The sequence below is a fragment of the Eumetopias jubatus genome, unplaced genomic scaffold (assembly GCF_037043125.1).
Source record: "Eumetopias jubatus isolate StellerSeaLion01/CBP00866 unplaced genomic scaffold, mEumJub1_p1.0 scaffold_16, whole genome shotgun sequence".
In the NCBI taxonomy this organism is placed as follows: Eukaryota; Metazoa; Chordata; class Mammalia; order Carnivora; family Otariidae; genus Eumetopias; species Eumetopias jubatus.
Window position 1 is genome coordinate 41,430,679 of NW_028274822.1, and position 24,478 is coordinate 41,455,156.

General features: G+C 37.8%; 1 protein-coding gene across 1 annotated transcript in view; it reads left to right on the top strand.

Annotated features, from left to right (window-relative positions):
• Positions 1 to 424: 424 nt before the first annotated feature.
• The window catches only part of DSC3 (desmocollin 3), a 34,367-nt gene continuing 10,313 nt past the window's right edge, over positions 425 to 24,478 (top strand). Inside the window, exons 1-10 of the mRNA XM_028098195.2 lie at positions 425 to 579; positions 2,206 to 2,325; positions 5,001 to 5,156; positions 6,443 to 6,587; positions 10,844 to 11,010; positions 14,303 to 14,437; positions 14,833 to 15,018; positions 21,106 to 21,365; positions 21,540 to 21,682; positions 22,632 to 22,856. Of these exons, the coding sequence (XP_027953996.2) occupies positions 2,281 to 2,325; positions 5,001 to 5,156; positions 6,443 to 6,587; positions 10,844 to 11,010; positions 14,303 to 14,437; positions 14,833 to 15,018; positions 21,106 to 21,365; positions 21,540 to 21,682; positions 22,632 to 22,856 (1,462 nt within the window). The 5' untranslated portion in view covers positions 425 to 579; positions 2,206 to 2,280. The remainder of the gene's footprint in view (positions 580 to 2,205; positions 2,326 to 5,000; positions 5,157 to 6,442; positions 6,588 to 10,843; positions 11,011 to 14,302; positions 14,438 to 14,832; positions 15,019 to 21,105; positions 21,366 to 21,539; positions 21,683 to 22,631; positions 22,857 to 24,478) is intronic.

Consider the following 24,478-nt stretch of genomic DNA (forward strand, 5'->3'; position numbering starts at 1 on the left):
ACCTATAGTGTTGGGGGGGAGGGGAACCTTCTGTTTGTTTCCTCAGCTGTGTGTGGGGGCATGTAGCTCGGCTGGGTCATGATTGCAGCACACATGCCTCTTTAACAGGAAGATCATTTTCATAAGCCTCTAGAAACATATAAAGGTTTAAAAACACCTTGCTTAAGAAATGTATACAATCAAGAATTATTTTTTAACTGAAAGACAGTTATTTTTTTTTTATACATATAAAGAATCTAAGGTATTTGGTAAATACGAAGTGATTGGTTTATTTTATTTTACTTCATGATGTTGAAGAAGATGTATACATTGTTTTAACACTTCTTTTTTTCTTTCTGCGTGTGTTTCTGCTTTGCAACTTGGAAACTTTTGCTTGCAGTTAATTTGAAAGAGTGCCTCAGGTCTGCAGACCTTATCCAGTCGGGTGACCCTGACTTCAGAGTTCTGGATGACGGCTCAGTATACACAGCCAGCAATGTGGTGTTGTCTGATGAGAACAGATCATTCACCATATGGCTTTCTGACACCAAGACCCAGACACAGAAGAAGATTAAGGTGCTCCTGGAACATCAGAAGAAGGTATTCAGAATACATTGATATTTTCAGGCATGCTTTTCTTTTAATTTAAATACTTTCATTAACAGTTGCAAAGGGGGGGGCGCCTGGGTGGCTCAGTCAGTAAAGTGTCTGCCTTCGGCTCAGGTCATGATGCCAGGGTCCTGGGATTGAGCCCCGCGTAGGGCTCCCTGCTCAGCAGGGAACCTCCCTCCTTGTGCTCTCTTCTCTTTCTCTATCAAATAAATAAAATCTTAAAAAAAATTAAAAAGTTAAAAAAATTGCAAAGACGACAAAAGGATAAATCGGTTTTTATTCTCTTCTTTTCCCTCACCTTCAGTTTGCTTTCCCTCCCTCCCCCCCTCTTGTCCCCTTCTCACCCACCAACACTGGCTAACCATTGGCTTTGGGTTTTGCTTTGTTAATCCTAATTGGCACCTCCTCTGGGAAGGCTTCTTCCACCTCTAAAGTCCAACTCATTGCTTTTGTGTGTCCGTGTCAGTTTGGTTACCCCTCTTCTGTAAGCATTTGGAATTTTTTTTTTTTATTTGTGCAAACAATTTATCTGTAGTTGCTTGAGGGCGCGGATTGATTCCTTTTGTGCTTGTAGCCTCGGTAATACCTAACTTGTAGTCAATAGGTTTATGTCAAATTAATGGTAAGAACAGTGGTTTCCAGTGAATAAGAGGCCGATTTCAAGTGTCGCAGTGATTCCGATGTTAAAATAGGATGGGAATCCTGAAGTGTGTGTAAGTATTTGGATACACGGCATGGTATTGGCCGTCATTCGCTACAGTTCTAGATTCTACATCGTGAGGAATGCCATTGTGAAGGTCATCACAAAAATGATGAAAGGTTTAGACTGGGTTACAACAAATCAATGATAAGTGAATTAATGAGAAAGTTAATTTAAGTGACCATTTAGCATGTTAATACATGTTCAATAAAATTATCTATTAATTAATTGTTAGGAAATAAAATAGCTTCCTTGCAACACCATGCATTGGGATGGAAATCACTCAAAAGTCCAGTGGAACTTTTTGGGATGATGGAAATGTTCTATAATCTGCACTGTCTGATAGGGTAGCGTAATATTAATGCTTAGTGAGCACTTGGCATGTGGCTAGTGCAACCGAAGGTTGGCACTTTATATTTTATTTAATTACAACCAATTTCCATTTAAATAGTCACATATAGTTAGAGCTACCATATTAGAGAGCGCAGTTTGGAGTGTTAAGGCAATGAAGAACGTGCCTTTTCTTGCTCTGGTTCTCTTGAGAGAGTGAGGTTTTAGCAGAAAGAACAAGCTGTCTTTAGAGTGTTAGAAAGAGGACGTGTTCACTATTTCTACGTGGGAAAGAAGAAGAAAAGCCAAGAATGCAATGATGATTTTCCTAACTTGAAAGTTTGGTCAGTGTTAGAAAAGTATACAAAATGAAATTCTTCAGTTTATGAAACTTTTAAACTGTGGATGCATTCTTTCTTCCCCATCTAACACAAAAAGACCTTATTATCTGGCCGTTAGCTCCAGCTTGGAAACTTCTGAGACTGAGCCTCCAGGGAGGCATGAGGTTGATGGACTGTCCACTCCTTCGCAACAAAGTTGGCTGTGATACTTTTATGTATTTAATTTTCTTTCTCTAAATTCAGGTACTGAGGAAAAGAGATACTAAAGAAGCCATTCTCAGGCGTTCCAAGAGGAGATGGGCCCCTATTCCCTGCTCAATGCAAGAGAATTCGCTGGGCCCGTTCCCTTTGTTTCTTCAACAAGTAGGTTTTACATTCTTTCTCATTGGGAGTGTTTTAATTCCCAGAGTCCGTTTTGTTCACGTTTCATAACTCTCTAGATATTTAAAAAGAAACAGATTTGATTGAAGATACTCATGAAGTATAATCAAAGTAAGTAAAATGAGAAAATCACTAAAAAGCTAATCATAGTATGAAAAAGACTACAACCAGTGAATGATCTTTATGAGCTTATTCGTTCATTTAGCAGCTGGCTATTGAGGACCTGCTATGTCCCACAGAAGAAGAGGGAGGTACAGAGGTGAAGGCGAGCTCCTTAGTAGCTCCTGGGTAGCTCAGCCCTCCTGGTTATGATGGGGCTGGAGCAGGAAGATGAGGCCAAAGAGGCAGGTAGAGGCCAAGCCATAATGGACCATATGTGTCCTGTTAGGGAATTTAACTTCTTCCTTAAAAAAAGGAGTTTTTAACCAGGTCAGGTTTACTTTTCATAAAGATCTAGATGGAACATATACAATAAAAGCAGTTGCTGAGGTAGGGCTCTGGCCCAGTGCTTGCCTTTTCCTATTGCTGTGCTTGATGTTCCAATTCCATCCCTTCCAGTGTCTTCCATCCTTCAGGGCTAGACCTTGTTTCTTCTTTGCAAATTTTGTACTTGAAGCACTCAGGAGGCGTATTAAGAATGATTTCTGATTACCAGAGTTATACTGATGATAGCTAATTTTAGCCTCTGCATTGCTAAGCCAGTCGCCACCGCTCAAGTCCTCTTTTCCTTGACCTGTGCCCATTTGACATGGCTGACCCTTTCCTTCTCCTCCAGATGCTTTCTTCGCTTGGCTTCTAGGACACCACCCACCTAGTTTTCCACTTACGTCACTGGCCACTCTTTCTTAGTATGTTTTGCTGGTTCCTTCTCATTCCCGTATGCCCACCCCCTCCAAACTTTGGAGAGCTCTAGGCTCAGCCTATGAACTTTGTCTCTTGTTTATTTATATTCACTCTCTCGGTAATCTCATCCAGTCTAGTAGCTTTAAGTACTACTATCTATCGGATATTACCTCATGTTTCTAGGACAGATTGCCTAATTGATATTTCCACTTGGAAGCTTAATGGCCATTTCAAACGTAACATATGCAGAAAAAAGAAGTTTGGGTTTTCTCCTAAAATCATCCTCCATCTCAATCAGTGGTACCTCCATTCTTTCAGTTGTTGGGGTATTAGAGTCTATTGGGTAAGGTTTTAGTTGTAGAGAACATACTTCTCTCTAAGTAGTTAACAGATAGGGATTTATTACAGCGTATAAGCAGTTAACAGAATTGGGGGACTGAAGACACAAAATTTAGATTGAACTTTCAGGAATGACTCCCCAAGCTATGCTGCAGAATCCATAACCAGGGGACATGCTGTTTTCTCCATGATGGGGCAGCCACTAATTCAGGAACCAAAGTGCCACTGAGTGGCATAAGCATGACAGAAATGTATTTATTTTATGTGAAATTGTGATCTGGTAAAGAGATTCTAATTTGAAAAATCACCAAGGACCTAGACTTCTTTCTTTTTTAGCTTGGCCATCGCTGCAAGCTCAAGATAGCTCATCATTGTGTCCAAATGGGGGAACACATCCCTTCACTTTCCAGAGCACAGTCTAGGGCATGCATATGTTATTTTTGCTCATATCCCATTAACCCAATCTTTTCATGTGACCGTACCTAATTATAAGGGAGCCTGAGAAATGTATTTCTTTTGGACAGTCTTGCACTCACCTATAAATTCCAACACAAAGGAACATGGGCAGAATAGATGTTAGGGGATATTAGCACCCTCTGACATAGTGTCATCCTCACAACACACATCCAGCCTGTCGGCAAATCCCGTTGGCGGTTCCTGCAAATTATATCCAGAATCTAAGCATTTCTCACCACCCCTACTGCTATCATGAATTCTTGCAGTAACTGAATGGTCTTCCTGCTTCTTTGCTTACCTACCCACCCACCTGTAGTCTTAACAAAACACCAGGTATTATCTTTTGAAAATATAAATTACGTATATTACTCTTGTCTAAATTTTCCAATGGCTTCTTACCTGACTACAAGGAAAAGTCAACACTCTTGGAATCATTTACATGATATGGCAATCATCTCCTACTTCTTGCCTGCTAGCTTTCTCTGCTCCAACCATAGTCGTCTCTTTACTGCTTCTTGAACACTCTGGGCACAACCCTAACCCTATCCCTTTGTACTTTGTGTTTCCTCTGCTAGGAAGAGTCTTCCTTATTTGTGCTCATATGTCATTCTTTTAATTTTTGCCAATTCCCCATCCTAAGAAACATTCAAATTAACTTTCCCTTCACCTGTATATGAGAGTCCGTGATGGCCTGGCTCCTGCTAACGATGGGTATTGAAGTTCTTTTCTATCTTTGCCAGATCTCTAGATGGGAAATTATGCTTTATTGTTTTTAAACACATTTTCTTTGGTTACTCTTTATGTTGAACATTATTTTCATTAAGTCTGAGAGTTTAAAAAAATCTTTTGCCAAATGCTCCTTACTGTTTTGTGTGCTGATGAAGTGATAAACGTGATTATTATTTTATGAACGTCTCTTTAAAATAAAAAAAATAGAAATGCATAACCTACATCTTAAAAAATAGCAATTCAACAGATTTTAATTTAAAGTTTTTAAAAATATGGTTTTTCCTTCTTAGGTTCAGTCTGATGCAGCACAGAACTATACCATCTTCTACTCAATAAGTGGGCGTGGAGTTGACCAAGAACCTTTGAATTTGTTTTTCATAGAAAAAGACACTGGAAATCTGTATTGTACCCGGCCTGTGGATCGTGAAGAATACGATGTTTTTGATGTAGGAGTTTTATTGATATACATGATTTTAAATGATTAAACTATGTTTCTTCTGATACTCCATGTACTCTTTCCTATCTTCTTGCGTTCTCAGAGTCAAAGGAAATAGGTTGTGCAATATTTTGGAATATTTGACCTGCTCTCTATTTTATCTTCTGTTAGGTAAGCTTAAAGTGAAGCGAAAAGGTACTATTTGTATTTGGATGTAAATTCCGGTACATTTCCTGGAGTTGGTTTTGTTTATGAGATACTTTCTGTCTCTTCTCATGCTACATTTTCCTGTCTCCAAGATGTGGCCACCATTGATTGGAAGGGACTTCTTCCCTCTTCTGCTCTGTTCTTTTTATTTATTTATTTAGAAAATTTTTTTTGGTTCTTCCTTCACTTAATGTGATTCTCTGATCATGTCTGAGAACTAGATAAGGAAGCAAAAGTGGGAGACCAAACCCAAACAAGGTCAATAAGTCAGTCTTCTGATATGAATGAGCTTACAGTCAATGAGGAATAACTCAGACAATTTTCAGTGTAATATGGTAGATTCTGTGGGGTTATGTGGTCATCCCTGTGGTGCAGAGGGGGATGTTTCTCCTTAAGAAAGAGGGATTCTCTTCCTAGAAGAAGGAAGAGATGCTGGTAAGCAAATATAACTGATGTTCACCACATGACATTTCTTTGCTTTTGTTTAGAAAATTTTCAACTTGGTGTTGTAATCACACGCTGAATAGAAATACTATATGTTGGCTGATTGAATTTAAATAAAAAAAGAAATACATTCTATTTGACATTACGTTACCCTTTGATTAATTGGCAATGCAGAAACTGGTAAATATGTTTTGTTAGAAAATCTCTTGCAAATATGTGATCTATGAGGTAGAAAAATAAAAGGGCTTGTTAGTTGCAAGATTGAGAATCATGGCTTTATTTAGATGATGTAGTAGGATCTTTCCCATTGCAGTGAATTTAATTGTTCTCCCCAATATAACTTTCTGATTATGGGGAGAATAAGGACTTTAACCTGAGTCTAATGGACAGAGTTGTCTCTGGCTTGACTGTACTCGAGTTTTATTTGAATCGCAGCCATTTTTACCAAATACTGGATGCCTCTTACTGCACTTAAAATGTTTTTCCATTTGATGCTTTGATGATGAAAAAAGAATTGAATAGAATTTTTTAAGCAGTTAATTACCAGAAAGATTTGCAGAGAAGGTAGCAGATAAAGCACAGTGTTCTCTCTTGCTAGAATCTTATATTAATGGACTATTGGTCTTGCTTTTTCCTGTTTTCCAGTTAATTGCCTATGCCTCGACCGCAGATGGGTATTCAGCAGACTTACCTCTTCCACTGCCCATCAGGGTGGAGGATGAAAATGATAATCACCCTATTTTCACAGAAGCTATTTATAATTTTGAAATTCCAGAAAGTAGCAGAGTTGGTAAGATAATTTTTTTTATTGAACTTTTTTGTATGTGCTTTCTTTTGCCATTTGTATTTTTTCTTCTAGGAAATGTATGTTCATTTCCTTTGCTCTTACTTTCCTTGTTTATCTTGCTTACTGTTTTTTTAAATCTAGCTAAAAATGCTCTTTACATATTAAGGATACTAACCTATTGTCACATTGAAAATATTTTCCCAGTGAATTGTTGCTCTTCAATTTTATTAAAGCTACTTTTTTGAGGTAAAGAAGTTCAGGACTTCCATTTAGTTAAATCTATCCTTATTAGATTCAGAAAGGCCTTTTCCTTTTATACTTTATGGTAAGGGAACTTTTATTTATTTATTTAATTTAAATTCAATTAACATATAATGTATTATTAGTTTCAGAGGTAGAGGTCAGTGATTCATCAGTCTTATATAATATCACGTGCCTTTCTTAATGTCCATCACCCAGTTACCCCATCCCCTCACCCTTACTCCCCTCCCCTCCAGCAGCCCTCAGTTTGTTTCCTATGATAAAGAGTCTCTTATGGTTTGTCTCCTTCTCTGATTTCCTTTGTTGTATTCTTTCCTCTCTTGCTCTACGATCCTCTGTTTTGTTTCTTAAATTCCACATATGAGTTGAGATCATAGGATAATTGTCTTTCTTGTATTTACTTATTTCACTTAGATAATACCCTCTAGTTCCATCCACATCATTGCAAATGGCAAGATTTCATTTTTTTGATGGCTGAGTATTACTCCATTGTGTATATATATATCTATATATATTTACACATATATATAGATATATATATTACCACATCATCTTTATCTATTCATCTGTTGATGGACATCTGGGCTCTTTCCATAGTTTGGCTACTGTGGACATTGCTGCTATAAACATTGGGGTGCAGGTGTGTCTTTGGATCACTACATTTGTATCTTTGGGGTAAATACCTAGTAGTGCAATTGCTGGGTTGTAAAGCAGCGCTATTTTCAACTTTCTGAGGAACCTCCATACTGTTTTCCAGAGTGGCTGCACCAGTTTGCATTCTCACCAACAGTATAAGAGGGTTCTTCTTTCTCTGCATCTTCGCCAACATCTGTCATTTCCTGACTTGTAAATGTTAGCCATTTGAACCAGTGTGAGGTGGTATCTCATTATGGTTTTGATTTGTATTTCCCTGATGCTGAGTGCTATTGAGCATTTTTTCATGTGTCTGTTGGCCATTTGGATGTCTTCTTTGCAGAAATGTCTGTTCACGTCTTCTGCCCATTTCTTGATTGGATTATTTGTTCTTTGGGTGTTGAGTTTGATAGGTTCTTTATAGATTTTGAATACTAGCCCTTTATCTGAAAAGACATTTGCAAATATCTGTTCCCATTCTGTCCATTGTCTTTTGGTTTTGTCGACTGTTTTTTGCTGTGCAAAAACTTATCTTGATGATGTCCCAATAGTTCATTTTTGCCTTTGTTTCCCTTGTGTAAGGGAACTTTTAAAAGTAAAATGTATTATGTTAAATATGTTTACCTACATTTTTGGAGACATTGGGTTTTTTATACCCAAGACCAAATTATCCTGAGATGATACTGAACCAGTATCTATTTACCAGAATGGGTAATCCTATTACATCCAAACAGAGTGTAGCCTACAAGGTATTATAGGAGTCTGGTGTTGTCAACATGATACCAATTAATTATAAAGGCAGATAACAGTCATTCAAGCTTTGAATTGTATTTAGTTTTTATAGTTTATTTCACTTGATCGTTTTGTGGGTTTATCATTAGTCTCACCTCCAAGAGAGGACATACAGAATAGGATTACAATAAAATTAAAATTAATATCTATATTTTTATTAGGTTTTATTTAGGGAGGTATTTAATGACATCTACTGAAAACACAATTTTTTAAAGCTCTTATTTATATTATCTCCTTTCTTAAAACTACTTTATTACTTCCAATTTAGAATGATACGGGGATAACATTAGAGGCACCTACATCACATGTTCTAAACATTTGTTCAGACATATGGAAAAACAAAGTGTTCAGGTTAGTTGGCCCTTAAAATGTGGCATTATGTTGCTTTCTGAGACTTACAATATGGAGAATAACCATTCACAATAAAGTTGAAAGAATAAAGTTGAAAGTGGACTCGTTCATAAAGGGTGACTTTGCTAACTTGCCTATTTAAAGTTTCAAGTAGTTACTTAGATCTTCACTAGATTTTTATATCTGCTAGGCCCCTTTTATATATTACTCTGATAATTTGATGTCATAGATCTTAACCTCTTTATTACTCATATGGTACAATTAAAAAATAAAAAATGTTGGTTTGGAGTTTAAGAAACCTAATTTTTGATTTGGGGTCTGTTATTAATTTACTGTGGGAAATGGTGGAAGTCCCTTTGAGTTCCCTGACCTGTAAAAGGAGTTAATTACATTAGATGACCTATAAAATTTTTAGCTTCACAGTGTCTATGACCCTGGTACTATTTTCTTTTTTTCAAAGAGAGATTATTGGTTGCAAAGTCTTTCTTGAGGATTCTGTTCTCTTTGATAGTTGACAGACAAGAATCAAGGGCAAATACTTTGATGCCCAGATTAACCTAAGGCACTTGAAGCCTTCTCACACAAGAAGGTTTGAACCAGTTTGTACTGTGATACTCTGAACTATTAGGTGTTCCTTGACTTTGCCTTAATTCACATACAGAGGTTTGGATGAAGGGTGCTCAACTAATATTTAAGTATAGCGCTCATGAAAAGGACTTTTGAAGTCAATATTTTAGGAAGATTTTCTGTGATAAGTAAGTTATCACAGTTCTTATCCAGAGAATTAAAATAGTGTTTGTGTCCTGTCAGTAAAATCTCAGGAAGAAAATATTCTGCCTTACGAAGATTAGAAACTCTTTTTCTATGCAAATGTAGATAAATAGCATTTGTTTTCTTACCATAATATGATTACTTCATATCTTCATATGGATCCACTGCAAAAGTCTTGTCATTACTTATAAATATATAATTGGATATTCTCTACAATTTTTATGTGTATGTGCATATATGTATTTCTTTACATACACACATATGCAAATTTTAAAGACATATAGTGAAAAATTATTTAAAACTAATATTTTCTTGCATTAATTGGTTTTTGTTTCTTTCAAATACAGTATTTCAACAAATTTGTATATGTGTGGGAGTATGTATATATGTGTGACTGTATCTGTCTATGTATTGTTCCTCAGCCTTATATATAGGGCTATAGGAAAAGTGGATCTATGTATTATATTTTCATGGGCACTGGAACACTGTCCTTAACACTAAACAATACCAACTCTTTGTAAGCTCTGATACCTATAATCCTTTACCAGAGCAATATTCTTACATCCCATACAGATGACAAGTGTTAATAGCTCGAACTGAACAAGCAGTTGGCTTAAATTCCTCCTGAAGGGTGAATAGTATGAAATCCCTTCCTGAGGATTAAGTGGGGCCGAGGGCAGTGGGGTGTTGATGCAAAGTGGGTGAAAGAGAATGAGACACGTCAGAGACTAGTAAAAAACATCAGAGAATGGAGATTAGACTGTTAAAGGTCAACTTGACCATTTATACAATTATACCCTAAGTCAGTCTTGATCTATCTATTAATCAGAAATTAATTAAATTAAATTAATTAAATTAAAAAAATTTGATTTACTTAGGAAACATGGTCTTTGTCTCCAGGTAGGTTTGTTATTGAAGTGTGTGGAAATATGTGTTGAAATTCTTCTTTTTTTTAAAGATTTTATTTATTTATTTGAGAGAGAGAGAGAGAGCATGAGTGGGGAGGGGGAACAGGGGCAGGGGTCAATGGGAGAGGGAGAAGCAGGCTCTCCGCTGAGCAGGGAGCCCACGTGGGGCTCAATCCCAGGACCCTGGGATCATGACCTGATCTGAAAGCAGACGCTTAACCGACTGAGCCACCCAGGCACCCCATGTTGAAAATATTCTTGATTGCCATTTAAATACGTTTTTAGTAATTTACTATCAAACGTTTTTAACAATGAACAGAGTAAAAGTGTACCTTGATTCCCAAGATCATAGTGTTTTACATTATATATTTGAAGTCCTCTTCACTGGTGCTTCCTAAAGATAAAATAGCTCTGGTAAGAGATATACTTAAAATTAGATTGCCACTATCATTGTTAAAATTTGAAAAGTGTAAATACTCCTAAATATGTTTCACAATTCTGGAAATTAAAGACTCTTTTTTTGTTTTTTTTTTAAACCTGTAGGTACTACCGTGGGAGTGGTTTGTGCCACAGACAGAGATGAACCAGACACGATGCACACACGCCTGAAGTATAGCATTTTGGAGCAGACCCCGAGGTCCCCTGGGATCTTCGCTGTGCATCCCAGCACAGGTGTCATCACCATAACCTCTCATTATTTGGACAGAGAGGTAGCTTTCCACTCCAAGGAACATCATTTTACTGGGGGCTGAGATCCCTACCCCATTTACTGTAGTTTGCTCTCCCGTGGTCTTAGGTGTTTCTATTTTATTTTATTTAGGTGAAGACAATAAGAATTTCTGGTCTTGTTACCTGTTTTGTTTTGTTTTTTTAAATATTACTTCTGTTTCCTTCAGTGAGAGAAGCCATAGGATTAATGCAGATCAATTGGTGCTTAGAAGGAGTAGGAACAAAGTATATTTCTTATGAAAGTTGCTATTGTTAACTATCATTCTATTCTTGTGTGTGGCTAGTTGGTTCCAGCTCAGTAAAGCCTTCAGTTCTCATGTAAGACAATTAATTTTGCTTGTTGCATGAGTTTAGATCATAGACTGATCCCTCTCCAGTTACTGTTGATACTTGATATGTGCTTTTTTTCTTAAGGTTTTATTTATTTATTTGACAGAGAGAGAGAGAGAGAGAGAGAGAGCACAAGTAGGGGGAGCAGCAGAGGGAGAGGGAGAAGCAGGCTCCCTGCTGAGCAGGGAGTCCGATGTGGGACTCGATCTCAGAACCCTGAGAGCATGACCTGAGCTGAAGGCAGAGGCTTAACTGACTGAACCACCCAGGCACCGCTTGATATGTGCTTTTTATGAGGAATGAATTAGTTGATAAAAGGTTGATATGAAACCTGTCACACTGTTTGGATGATAATACTAGCATATTGTCAGGCATATAGCACTTTATGTTCAAATTCTTTATGCATAATTATTATTTGGTCTTTATAATTTCCTTGCTTAACTAGATAAGTGTTCCATCCAGTTTATAGAGGACAAACCTGACAGAAAGAGTGATTCGCCTGAATCAAATTACTGCACTGAATCTTCTGATTTTTGTTGTTGTTGCTCTGTCTATGTTGTCAGCCTGTGTTTAACTCAGAGCCCTGAATTATTGACTGAAGCAGATTAATCAATTTCATGTGCACTAAAGAGCTCGATTACAACACTTCAGTGGTTCCCACTGCAACCAGGTTAACACAAATAGAGGGGTCAGTATGACATGGAGAGATAATGTACAGAAGAAATCAGTGGAATTTGATGCCAAAGAAAAAGGGAGGGGATGATGAGAACCCATGAAAAGGAATCAAAAATAGTATAAAGGTTCTATTTGTCATTATTTTTATTTTTATGTGTGGTCAGGACAGTTTATGTGAGAAAGCACAGGATGGTAATAACTAATGGGCAGGTTTGAAGGGGCAATATGAATGTGTTTTTTGATATGTGGGATAGGTAGAGTCTGTAGTAATGAAGCAAAAACAAGCGTTTTCCTTCATTTCTTACACATGGAGAAATGAGGCTTTAGGAAAATTAAATAATTTGAGGGTACACAGCTTGTAAGGTACAGATCTGTGGTCAAACCCAGGTCTGTTTTCCTTTTTTTTTTTTTTTTAAGATTTTATTTATTTATTTGAGAGAGAGAATGAGCTAGAGAGAGTATGAGACGGGGGAGGGTCAGAGGGAGAAGTGGACTCCCCGCTGAGCAGGGAGCCCCATGTGGGACTTGATCTCTGGACTCCAGGATCATGACCTGAGCTGAAGGCAGTCGCTTAACCAACTGAGCCACCCAGGCACCCCCAAGGTCTGTTTTCCTGATCAAAAAAAGTCAACAGGATTTTTCGGGGAGCAACCACAAAGTGTGTTGTGGGAACAACAGAGAAAAGAAAGAAATGAACAAGAGAGATAAAAAACCCCAGTGCATTTAGAGGAAGAAAAAGCAGGGTATCAGACAATGGGGCCTAAAGGAGGAGCATTTCAGGGTGGGAATGTTGGTTTCCAATGTGGAAGGGGTGGTTAGCAAAATGAACAGTGGAAGAAGAGATAGCAGGAAATTGAAAACGGAGAAAAGTAAAAAAGTGAGAACAAAACGAAAGGAGTGGCTAATGGATAAGAGAGAAGAGAAAGGCAACAGTGGTAATTGTGTCATAAAGTAATGAGTTCATTTCATCATCATCACACCATTTGCAAAAATTCTCTTCACTGAAGTCAATGGTGACCTCCTAATGGCCACATCCACCTGTTGCCTGAAGCCCCTGTCTATTGTTGGCACTTCATAAAACTGTTCTCTTTCCTGGTTCTTTTCCTGTTTCTCTGATCTTTCCTTTTTAGTGTGCGTAGCTTAGTCTTCCTACTTCCCCCATGCTTGAAATGCTACTGTTCCTTCTATCCTCAGCTTTTCTCATCCGTTAACCTCTCCTAGATAATCTGATTGCTGCTATAATTTCAACCAGCGTCTACATACTAATGACCCCCAGATTGGTGTTTCTGGCTGTGAACTCTCCCGTAAGTATGGGGCCATACATCCAAGTGCCTTCTGAACCTTTCTCCTTAGATTTCCCATAGGTGCATGAAATCCAGCATATGCCAAACACAGCTCATTCCTTTTAGCCCTCCTTGCCAACCTTGCTAGTGTTCACTTCCATGGAGAACTGGGCTCTCCTTCGGCATTTGCTGCAATGGTTGATGACACACACCCCCTCTTCCTGCCCGAGGATGACAGCTGAGCATCATTCTCAACTCTCTCTTTTCTCTTAGGTTTTTATTTTTTTTTAATTTTTAAAAAATTTTTTATTTTAATTCCAGTAGAGCTAACATACACTCTTATTTTAGTTTCAGGTGTATAATTGAGTGATTCAGTAATTCTGTATATTCCTCAGTGCTCATCAGGAAAAGTGTACTCTTTTTTTTTATTATGTTAATCACCATACATTACATCATTAGGTTTTTTTTTATTATGTTATGTTAATCACCTCTCTTCGGTTTTATATGGAATCTCCCGTCACATCCTACTAAGTGCTAACTCTCAAGGAACTTGCCTGTCACCCTTTCTGTCTGTCCTCATGGCCACTGCCTCAGATTTGGATACCGTGTCTTAGACGATTTCTTTGACTTTCAGCTCAGTTTACCACAAATGATGCTAAATCTTCTTTAAGAATGATGCTAAATCTTCTTTAAGAAACTTCTTTCTAAAACTCAGATGTTCTTATTTTGTGCTCCTTCTAGGACTCCCACAAAACTTTTCCCAATTACCTGCTACTTAAAGTATAAGTCTAAATTCTTAGTATGGCTTTTTGTAATTTAACCTCTATTTACCTTTTCAGCTTCTCCCTGTCTACCAAGTTCTTAAAGTGTATACAAATATGGAATCCAATAAAAGCATGGATATGCACAAATAGAAGAGTGCAGAAACTGAGGTTTCATTTGTAAGTCAAAGCCAGAACTGATTAAATATTTTCTTTGTTTTCAGTCTGTAGAAAAGTACTCACTGACAATGAAAGTACAAGACATGGATGGTCAGTTTTTTGGACTGATGAGTACATCAACTTGTATGATCACAGTAAAAGATTCAAATGACAACGCACCTACTTTCAAACAAAATACTGTAAGTATATAGTTTCAGAATCTACCTCCACTTGTCAACTATCATTTGTTATTTAATACGAATTAACAAAGTGTCTAGCATACTTTGATGTATATTTATTTTTTATGAATAAAATTAGAATTTAAATAGCTGACATATAAATCTCTCTTATTTATTCATTGTAGTATTTATATGATCTCCTTCTAATAAGAGCAAGTAACATTTGTCTTCATTTATAATGTAGTTCTTTCATTTCAAAGATAATCCTTAATGAAACAACAGTCCTTGTAATTCACAGCTTTAAAATAAACTAGATAAAAACTGTAAGAATCAGTATTCTTGGAGTGGAAGAAATATTTTACTTTGTAGAAGTTCTCTTTATAAAGTAAGTTTTTAATGAGTTCTTTCTGTTTCAGTACGAAGCATCAGTAGAGGAAAACGCATACAATGTGGAGATCTTACGAATACCTGTAGAAGATAAGGATTTAATTAACACTGCCAATTGGAGAGCCAATTTTACCATTTTGAAGGGCAATGAAAACGGACATTTCAAAATCAGCACAGACAAAGAAACTAATGAAGGTGTTTTGTGGGTTGTAAAGGTACAATAATAATGAATAATTGACAACTTGGCAAGCTAACAAGTTCTATTCAACTAGTGGCTTAATCAACTAAATAGTTTCAGATCAAAGACTCCTCCAGAAGTTAGAATAGAGTTAAGTCTGTTTAGTCCAACTGTTCCCATCTAATGCTGTCTTTCTTCTATAATTTTATTGCCATTTGTCACCAAGCTTATGCTTGAACATTCTCAGTTCTAAGGATCTCCATATCTCCATTGGCAGCAGATTCCATATTTGGAGAGCTTTGATTCTCGGAAGTCCTTACTTCTACTGTGCCCAAATTATTCTCCTTATATCCCATGGTTCTGTCTCTAATGGTCTGGGTTCCATCCCTAATGGAAGAAATAGAATTCTTTTGAAAAGATTGCTATGTTCATTTGAAACTTACCTTCTCTATGGTAAGTGTTCCCGAATCCTTTATTCCTAGCATGATATAATTTAGAAGCCCATAATCTTCTCATTCTCGCTCTCTCTGGAATATGCCTGGTTGTATCTGATCCTTTATAAGTGGTATTGAGGATGAAATAGAGTGTTATATCAGACAGCACTGAAGGAACTTACTCCTTATTCTGTATATTGTATTTTTTGGTTGCATTATTTTATTCTAGGGTCCAGGATGTGAGGACAGAAAAGGCCCTATTTGGGAAGTATTCTTGGTTTTATATTTGTAACTCAGAACAAGGAAGAAAATTGTCCTATGGGCGGGTAAAGGAGTCATCCATTGACTAAAGGAAGCTTTCCTGCCAACAACAATATGGTGGAGACTTTGATACATAAATATTTATTTATAATTGTTTCCTCTGTAAAAATTTCCAGAGGTTATGTAATAAGCCTCTGCAAGTTCTACCCAGTGTGACTAGTCAAATATATTTGTTCCAAATCACTCTCAATATCAAACCTCTATTTTAGTTTTCTCTAATATGATCTGCTCAAGTTGAATACTGAAACCAGCTACTTAAGAAAAATGAAACTTTATAACTGATAGTAGTAGGACAAGAAATAAGCAGATGGTGCTGATTGTTTTTCCTCTTTATTGGTCCAACTCAATCCAGTCTTCATTTGGACTCTCCAGAAAGCAGAACCCAAGACAAGGAATTCAATGAAGGGAAATATTTAGAAAGTGGATCCCAGGAAGCCAGAGTAAAAATGGGAAAGTAAAACAGGAAAGAATGAAAAGCGAATCAAGTCTGCATTACTGACTTAGTCACCTCGGGTGTTCAATCCTGCAATGAACCATGTAGAATGTACTTCAGAATTATCTCCTCGAAAAATGGTACCTGGGGCATTTATCCATCAGCTCCCACTGTTGATACCTGTGCCTCATTGGTTGAAGGTTGCCTCCAGGGAACCTTAGCATTCCTGCACTTCTGGGCTTGGCTGTGCTTTGTAGAGGGAGAGCACTCTGGTTTTGGAGAAAACTTTGAGTCTGAAGAGCTAAATCTTTGTGTGCTTGAGATGTGAATCTGTCAGCATAAATGGGGGAGTGTCCACCACAGCTGCCCCTGAAGTCGGGTAGGCTGAGGGTCTGTAGTGTATAATTCTTGTGAAAAGCGCGCTATGCATCAATTTCCAAAGTTAGACTCACCTATATAGTACAGGCATTTGCCTCAAAAATTGATGTGATTGGCAACAAATGTTCTGTAAAAGATTTCTCCTGGACACCTCCTCTGCACACCCCTCACCCCCACCTTCACTTCTTTCTAGAAATAAGTCAAAGAAATAGTTTGAGATCTGAGATGGATAGATTATGCCACCTGCAGTAGCTCAAGTCAGACCCAAGCTCAGACCTTTTAGAGTTCTCCGTATCTGTTGCTTGATTAGAAGGCTCCTCCTCAGTTCTCTCTTATTTGAGTCCGTTATTAAGGACCCATTATTATTATTTTTTAAATCTCAGTGATTTTATCTGGCTTCAGAAGGCAAAATTTAAGTAACACTGGGAATTAAATTTTTATTGTGAGTTTTTTAACCAATACAAAATGAATTTTAGTAAACTTTGTCAGAAGAATATATTCTAAAAAAAATCGTAGTATGTCAACACATTCCATTTTTTTCATATGCAGAGTGGATTTTTTTCCCTCAAGGAGTGTTGATCACAGAGACATTAAGAAAAATACTTCCAAATATTTTCAGAAATTATAGCCTGTATCCTAGAATATATCTCACTCTGTGTGACTACTAAACATCTGTTTTATTTCTGGTGAACAGCTTCTGGGTACCATCTCAAGATTCCCCAGGAGGGAGAACAATTAGATGGTGAAACTTTAATTTTTTGTCTCTCGTTCAGTTTAAGTTAATTTCACATATGAAGAATAAAGAAAATCCTCCCAATAAAATTTATATGCATTTATTCTTATTATCTTTAAACATAAGATAGTTGCACTTATATTTTATAGTTACATCCTGGTTCTTATACCTAGGAAATGCTTTTAGAATTTTAAAAGCAGTTATCAAGTATTGATCACCTTTCATGTCTGTCACAGGGAATGATGCTAATCATCTTATGTAGGTTATATCTAGTTGTCACATCCCCTTTAGGATAAGATATTATTATTATCCCCATTTTACAAATAAAAGAAGATGCCCCACTTGCCCCAGTTCATGGGAGGTGATAGAGCTAGGATGCGAACTCAGATGTTCTTGATGCAGAACCTTCCTCAGAACCACTGTGCTACTTTTCCAGCTGGGGACCCTGGGTCATGTTCCCCTTGTCTCTCCTCTTTCCCATCCTTGGGTTACTTGGTTTGATAAAACCATGACTTTAGTTGCACAAGGGGTCTTTTTTTGGAACTTGAATTAATTTCTACTTCTCTGAGTTTACTTTTTAAATTATCTCCTTCCTCTGTAATTATTAGCTCCTTTGGTAATTTTACCTTCTCTCTTTCTTTGAGCCATTCATAATAGTCTCTAACATTTTGGTCAATAAAATTTGCATTTTCCATGGTGTATTTTCCTCTCTGTATTTTACACAAACCCTTAGAAAACTTGAATTCATCACACAGTTCTTTTGGTAGCCACACTGGTCTTTAAAGGTGTCTTATCCTTTTCCTTGCTAAAGATTTGTGTTTATGTACTTAAGTTATTTCTTTAAGTGCTTTCTAACCTTGGTGAGGCATCTTCTATTTTAAAATCAAACACTGGGGGCGCCTGGGCGGCTCAGTCGGTTAAGCGGCTGCCTTCAGCTCAGGTCATGATTCCAGGGTCCCAGAGTAGGGATTGAGCCCCACGTTGGGCTCTCTGCTGGGTGGGGAGTCTGTTTCTCCCTCTCCCTCTCCTCTGTTCCTGCCCCCCTGCTCGTGCTCACTCGCTCTCTCTCAAATAAATAAATGAAGTCTTAAAAAAAAGTTTAAAATCAGGGGCACCTGGGTGGCCCAGTCGTTGGGCGTCTGCCTTCAGCTCAGGTCATGATCCCAGGGTCCTGGGATTGAGCCCCACGTCGGGCTTCCTGCTCCGCGGGAGGCCTGCTTCTCCCTCTCCCACTCCCCCTGCTTGTGTTCCCTCTCTCGCTGTGTCTCTCTCTGTCAAATTAAAAAAAAAAAGATAAAAAAAAATTTAAAATCAAACACTGTATAATCAAGGCATTTTGAAATCCATCATTCTTTCACTACTTACATAATGATGGCTAGGAATGAACTTTATTCATTCCTTTATACCAAAAAGAATTAAATAATCAGTAAGTTAAGTTAAGCCAAAGATTGCTCAAATACACTTCTTTAAACAAAGCTTCCAAACATTGCCTTGTTAGTTGGTGTCTCCTCTTGGTGCATTATATTGGCTGTTAACCAAAAATACATCACTTTTTCTTTCAATTGCCCGGGTGACAGATCCTTATAACCTATAATGGAAAGCACTCACTGTGGGCTTACAATGTTAAATGTTATTCTTACACAGTAGTGCAGAAGACAAAACTTAGTCTCAGAGAGATTAAGGAACTTAGTCGAAGTGGCACAGCGAGGATGCAGTAGGACAGTATTTGAACCTAGGTCTCTTTAATTGCAAAGTACATGCTCTTAGGCGCCATGTTAAATTCCTCTGTATAGCTATGTGATCTTGGAAAGTTAGCCTCTCTATTATCTATAAAACATAAAAAAATACTTCTCTCTGCCTCCCTAATAGCTATTGCATTATAACAATGAAAATGAAAACACTTGGTAAACTATAGGATATTATTATTATATTTTTAGAAGCCTTACATGTTCGTGGGGCTAGTGTTATAATTTTCCATATTGGATAACTTTTCTGGAACCGTCGAGCATGAGCTGATGCAATCTTTAGCTCAGGCCCGGATGATCTTTCCATCCCAGCATTTCCTTTCTATTTGAGGGGCAGCCATAGTGCACACGGGCTTGAGTGACAAAAATACTGTTCTCGGCTGTTCTCAACAGCGAGGGTCCACTACAAAACAGCACTTTATATTCTGGGAGCCATTAATATCTCGGTGCAGATATAGGCTATTTTTTTTTTAAAGATTTTATTTATTTATTTGACAGAGACACAGCGAGAGAGGGAACGCAAGCAGGGGGAGTGGGAGAGGGAGAAGCAGGCTTCCCGCACAGCAGGGAGCCTGATGCGGGGCTCGATCCCAGAACCCTGGGATCATGACCTGAGCCAAAGGTAGGTAGATGCTTAACGACCGAGCCACCCAGGTGCCCCTAGGATATTTTTGAGCTTTTTATTTTTAATTGATTAAAAACATAAAGCTACCTTGTGGAAGAGAATTCCTGTTTTTTTTCATTAATCACTGATTTCATCCCACCAGATTTCCAATCTGGCAGAGTTTTAAGCTTCTAAAGCAATATCCGGTGTAAGCCTCAAAAAATTACATAAAGAAATTCTAAGGCTTTAGCAAGGGGTCCTGGGTGGAATAACTGCACCTCCTCCAGAACAGCAGCTGTTCGTGAATTTCCATCCATGTGTCATTGCCAGGAGATGCTCTCATTCTCTGTGTGATCATACCGACACATGTAATTTGTGACATAGTGTTCATTAGCAACAGACAAACACATTTTAATTCTTTTCCTCTTTTGACTCTCCATTTTCTGGAATGTTCATAAAAAATAAAAAAGCGTTTCACGTACATTTTGTGGAATCTAAGATTCAGAAATTTCCTTGACTTCTTAGTGGACTCATGATATTAGGTATCTCAGCTTGGTAATAGCTAGGTATGGGGAAAGGTTTAAAATAAAAATTTGACTCCTCCATTTTGATTTTGTTCAATGGTCAGCCAATGATGGTTTTGATAAGCAGAAAGAGAAAGAAAAAAATGCTTCAAGTTTGCAATACAATGTAAAATAATGTTTTTATAGGTTTTGCTTGATTTGCTTTCTAAAAATCAGTTTGTTTTTTTTAAAGATTTTATTTCTTTATTTATTTGGCAGAGAGATAGTGAGAGCAGGAACACAAGCAGGGGGAGTGGGAGAGGGAGAAGCAAGCTTCCTGCCAAGCATGAAGCCCAATGTGGGGCTCGGTCCCACCACCCTGGGATCATGACCTGAGCTGAAGGCAGACGCTTAACGACTGAGCCACCCAGGCGCCCCTAGAAATCAGTTTTAATCAAAGGATTCACTTTAATATTTTTAGAGGCCGATGAGCCCATCTAAGCAGCGTCATATAGCAGAGGGATTATAGTGCGGTGGTTAAGGAAATGGACATAGTCAATAGGAAGTAGTAAGTCAAACAAAAATTGCATTCTCCTGGAGTTAGATGCCCCTTTACTGGTCCTTTAGTGCTCTAAGGCAGGGCTGTAAAAACACTGTTTGGTGTTTTTTTTTTTTTTTTTTTGCATTATCTCCAGGTTCAGAATCATTTTCCTTAGTAAGAATGAACTATAAAAGTATTTCAGGAATTATTTTTCCACAGCTCCATAAAACCACCTGCAGAAACATTCAGACCACTCTTGCCAAAGGCTTCGTGAAGAATCACCTCTCTTTAGCCAAGGGTAAAAGTCAATATTGATTGAATGGGAACATAGAATTTATGCAGCACTATTCATATTTACAGTTGTTCACTTGTTATTTGAAATACCGTATGTATTTTACACTGATGCTGATATCCATGTGCTTTTTTAAAAAGCCGCTGAATTATGAAGAAAACCACCAAGTGATCCTGGAAATTGGAGCAAACAATGAAGCTCCGTTTACTAGAGATGTTGCACTCAGAGTGGCAACCATGAACCGAGCCTTGGTCACAGTTCACGTGAGGGATCAGGATGAAGGGCCTGAATGCAGCCCCGCAGCCCAATATGTACGGATTAAAGAAAACTCAGCATTGGGGTCAAAGGTCAATGGCTATAAGGCGTATGACCCTGAAACTAGAAGTAGCAATGGCTTAAGGTACAAAGACGTCTGTAACCACATAAGAATAATGTATTTGTAATAATTGAGATAGTAACTTATTTCATATTGCTATTATATAATATATAATAGCAATATAAAATATTGCTATCAATAAATATATTTATATTTAATAATTTATATTGCTAAAGATTTTTTATTTTACATTAATAGGTACAAAAAATTGCATGATCCTAAAGGATGGATCACCGTGAATGAGATTTCGGGGTCAATCACAACCTCCAAAATCCTGGACCGGGAGGCCATGACTCCCAGAAATGACTTATATAATATTACAGTCCTGGCAATAGACCAAGGTAAAAAAAAAAAAAGTTTTAATATGGTATTTTAGAAAGGAATTAGAGAATAAACTGCGATTATTATTGTGCAGAATTTTTGTGATAAATATTTGGAATTGTTAGAAATTACTTTGGAGACTGTTCCTGTTTCTTTTAATCATCTGACAAGGTGAACCTTGTAAGGTAAGCGATGTCTTATTTATCTTTATACCCCCAGCGTAGCGAGACCTCAAATGCTTATGGATCCATCTGTTGGAGGGCAAAGACGAAACTTCAGTCTGGGATCAGCTGAAATGGCCTCACTAGACTCTTGTGTATCTCTTTATGCCACTTTAAATAGAATCTTTGAGAAACTCAACTGATTATTAGGTCAAAGTGATCCTTTCCTTGAATTCTGTTCCGTAAAACAACCCAGAGGTTCTCAATCTCAGCTTCATATTAGCATATTAGAATAATTCATAATTAGAATAATATTCTAATTCAGTTAGAATAATAGTAATTCACTTGGGGCACTTAAAAAAATCATTTTGTAGACATGACTTTGACACACTGAATCAGAATCCTGGGTTGGGGAACCTGAACATCGTATCTTAAAAATCTCCCTAAGTGGCTTAAATGTGTATCAGGGTTGGAATAACTTTTTGTAGCCTTTTTACTGTTCATTAACATCTGTACCGGAGGGAACCCGCCCCGAAACACAGAGTTTGCATTTCACACATTAATTTTTATTGTTTGAGAATAATCCTGACATAAGGTTTATTGGCAGTTGTGGCTGATATTATCAATGGTGGTACTGATTTTAGGTGATTTGTAGGTCTCATGTATCCTTCTACATCCTTGTTTCCCATTTTCAGTAATAATCAGCTTACTTAAGAAAACATGTATGTAAAAGGTAGTTAATTTGTTTTATTAGGAAACTGTAAAAGAAGGCAAGAAACTACACCAAATCTTTTCTCTTTCTTCCTAGATGGTAGATCGTGTACTGGAACACTCGTGGTTAACATTGAAGATATGAATGATAACCCACCAGAAATACTTCAAAGTTACCTAACAGTTTGCAAACCAAAGATGAAGTATACTGACATTTCAGCTGTCGATCCCGATGAACCTATCCATGGTGCTCCATTTTATTTCAGCTTGGCAAACACTTCTCCAGAAGTGAACAGAATATGGACCCTCACCAAAGTCAATGGTATTTATTGATTTATTTTTAAAGATTTGTTTATTTATTTGAGAGAGAGGGAGGAGAGTGTGAGAGAGCATGTGAGCAAGTGGGTGGAGGGGCAGAGGGAGAGAATCTTTAAGCAGACCCATGAGATCATGACCTGAGCCGAACCCAGGTGTCTTTTGGACACTTAACTGACTGAGCCACCCAGGCACCCCAAAAATATTTGATAAAAAATAATGATTTATATGTTCTAAAATAACTGAGAATGGATTTCCTTGTTTACTGTAATATTCTCCTTAACATATTTGAGAAGACTAACTCAAACTTTTACAAATATTATAGGAGATCTGTGTTATATATTGCCTATAAAATGCAAGAGATCATAATTTTTATGAAGGCAAAATTTGTATTTCCCACAAAGACAAAAAGCTTTATTAAAATATTGGGCAGCTTATCATTAAGAAAAATTGTTTTTGGTGTATTTTTTTTGAGAGAAAGGGAGGGTGGGGGAAGGATAAAGGGAGAGAGAGAAAATCTTAAAGCAGGCTCCATGCTGCGCACGGAGCCCAATGCAGGCCTCAGCGTCACGACCCTGGATCATGACCTGAGCCGAAATCAAGAGTCAGACGCTCAACCGACTGAGCCACCAAGGCGCCTCCGGTGTATTTTTAAAGTGACTCCAGTGAGGTGAGGACAGAGCAGAGATGGGCAGTTTAAATTTTAGTGTAATAAACTCTGGAATGAGGAAGCTGGGTGTGTGAGACAAGCACTCTCTAGTATTCTGGAAGGAAACAGGGTGGGGATTGGACAGAGGCGTGGCTTTGGAGCCCTCAAAACAGCTTCCTATGATAGTGGTTTCCGGGGGAGTGTAGTATTTTATATTTCAGGCACCCTTCCCATTTCATAGTTCGACATTAATTCATGATACCTGTGGAACACCTACCGTCTACTGACCATGCACTGTTCTGACCCTGCAGATACGTGTAGAGTTAACAGGACAGACATGACTCCAGTTCAGATGCTCACTTCTGTGAAATCTTTCCTGAAGTCGAAGGAGTAGCATCATGACCTTTCCTACCTGTATTATAGCTCCTTTCATGTTGTAGTATCATCTGTTTACCTTTCTCCTCGACTACATGAGTTTCTCAGGATATTTGTGATTCATCTGTGTATTTCCAGCACGTAGCCCACTGTAGATATTAACAGCTTAGTAAGTGTTTGTTTAATCGATAATTTAATCAATAATTGGTTAATAAATATGCACAAAGAAGGAGAATGCTGGGGGGAATAAGTAAACCGGTGTTGTTAGAGTTTAGGTTTTAGCAGGAATGCTGAGAGATTGGGTGGGAGGGTGGATGGACTCTGGTCGTGAAGAGCCTATGTACCAGGCTGGGGAGACTGACTTTTTGTACAGCAGCTGTGCTCTGGGAGTGGGCCGGGAAGGAATGCTGTGCCCAGATTTATGTCTTAACAAGGTGACGTTGGTGACAGGCCAGTTTGAAGAGGGCAGAGTGGATGCTGCACTAGTATGAATAAACGAGATGTGACTACAGCTGAGCTTGTGGTCTTGAGGGAGGAGAGGAATTTGAAGGATTTTATCTTAGCCACAGTATGATCTGGGAGGGTTCCACCTAAACCTTCGTGGC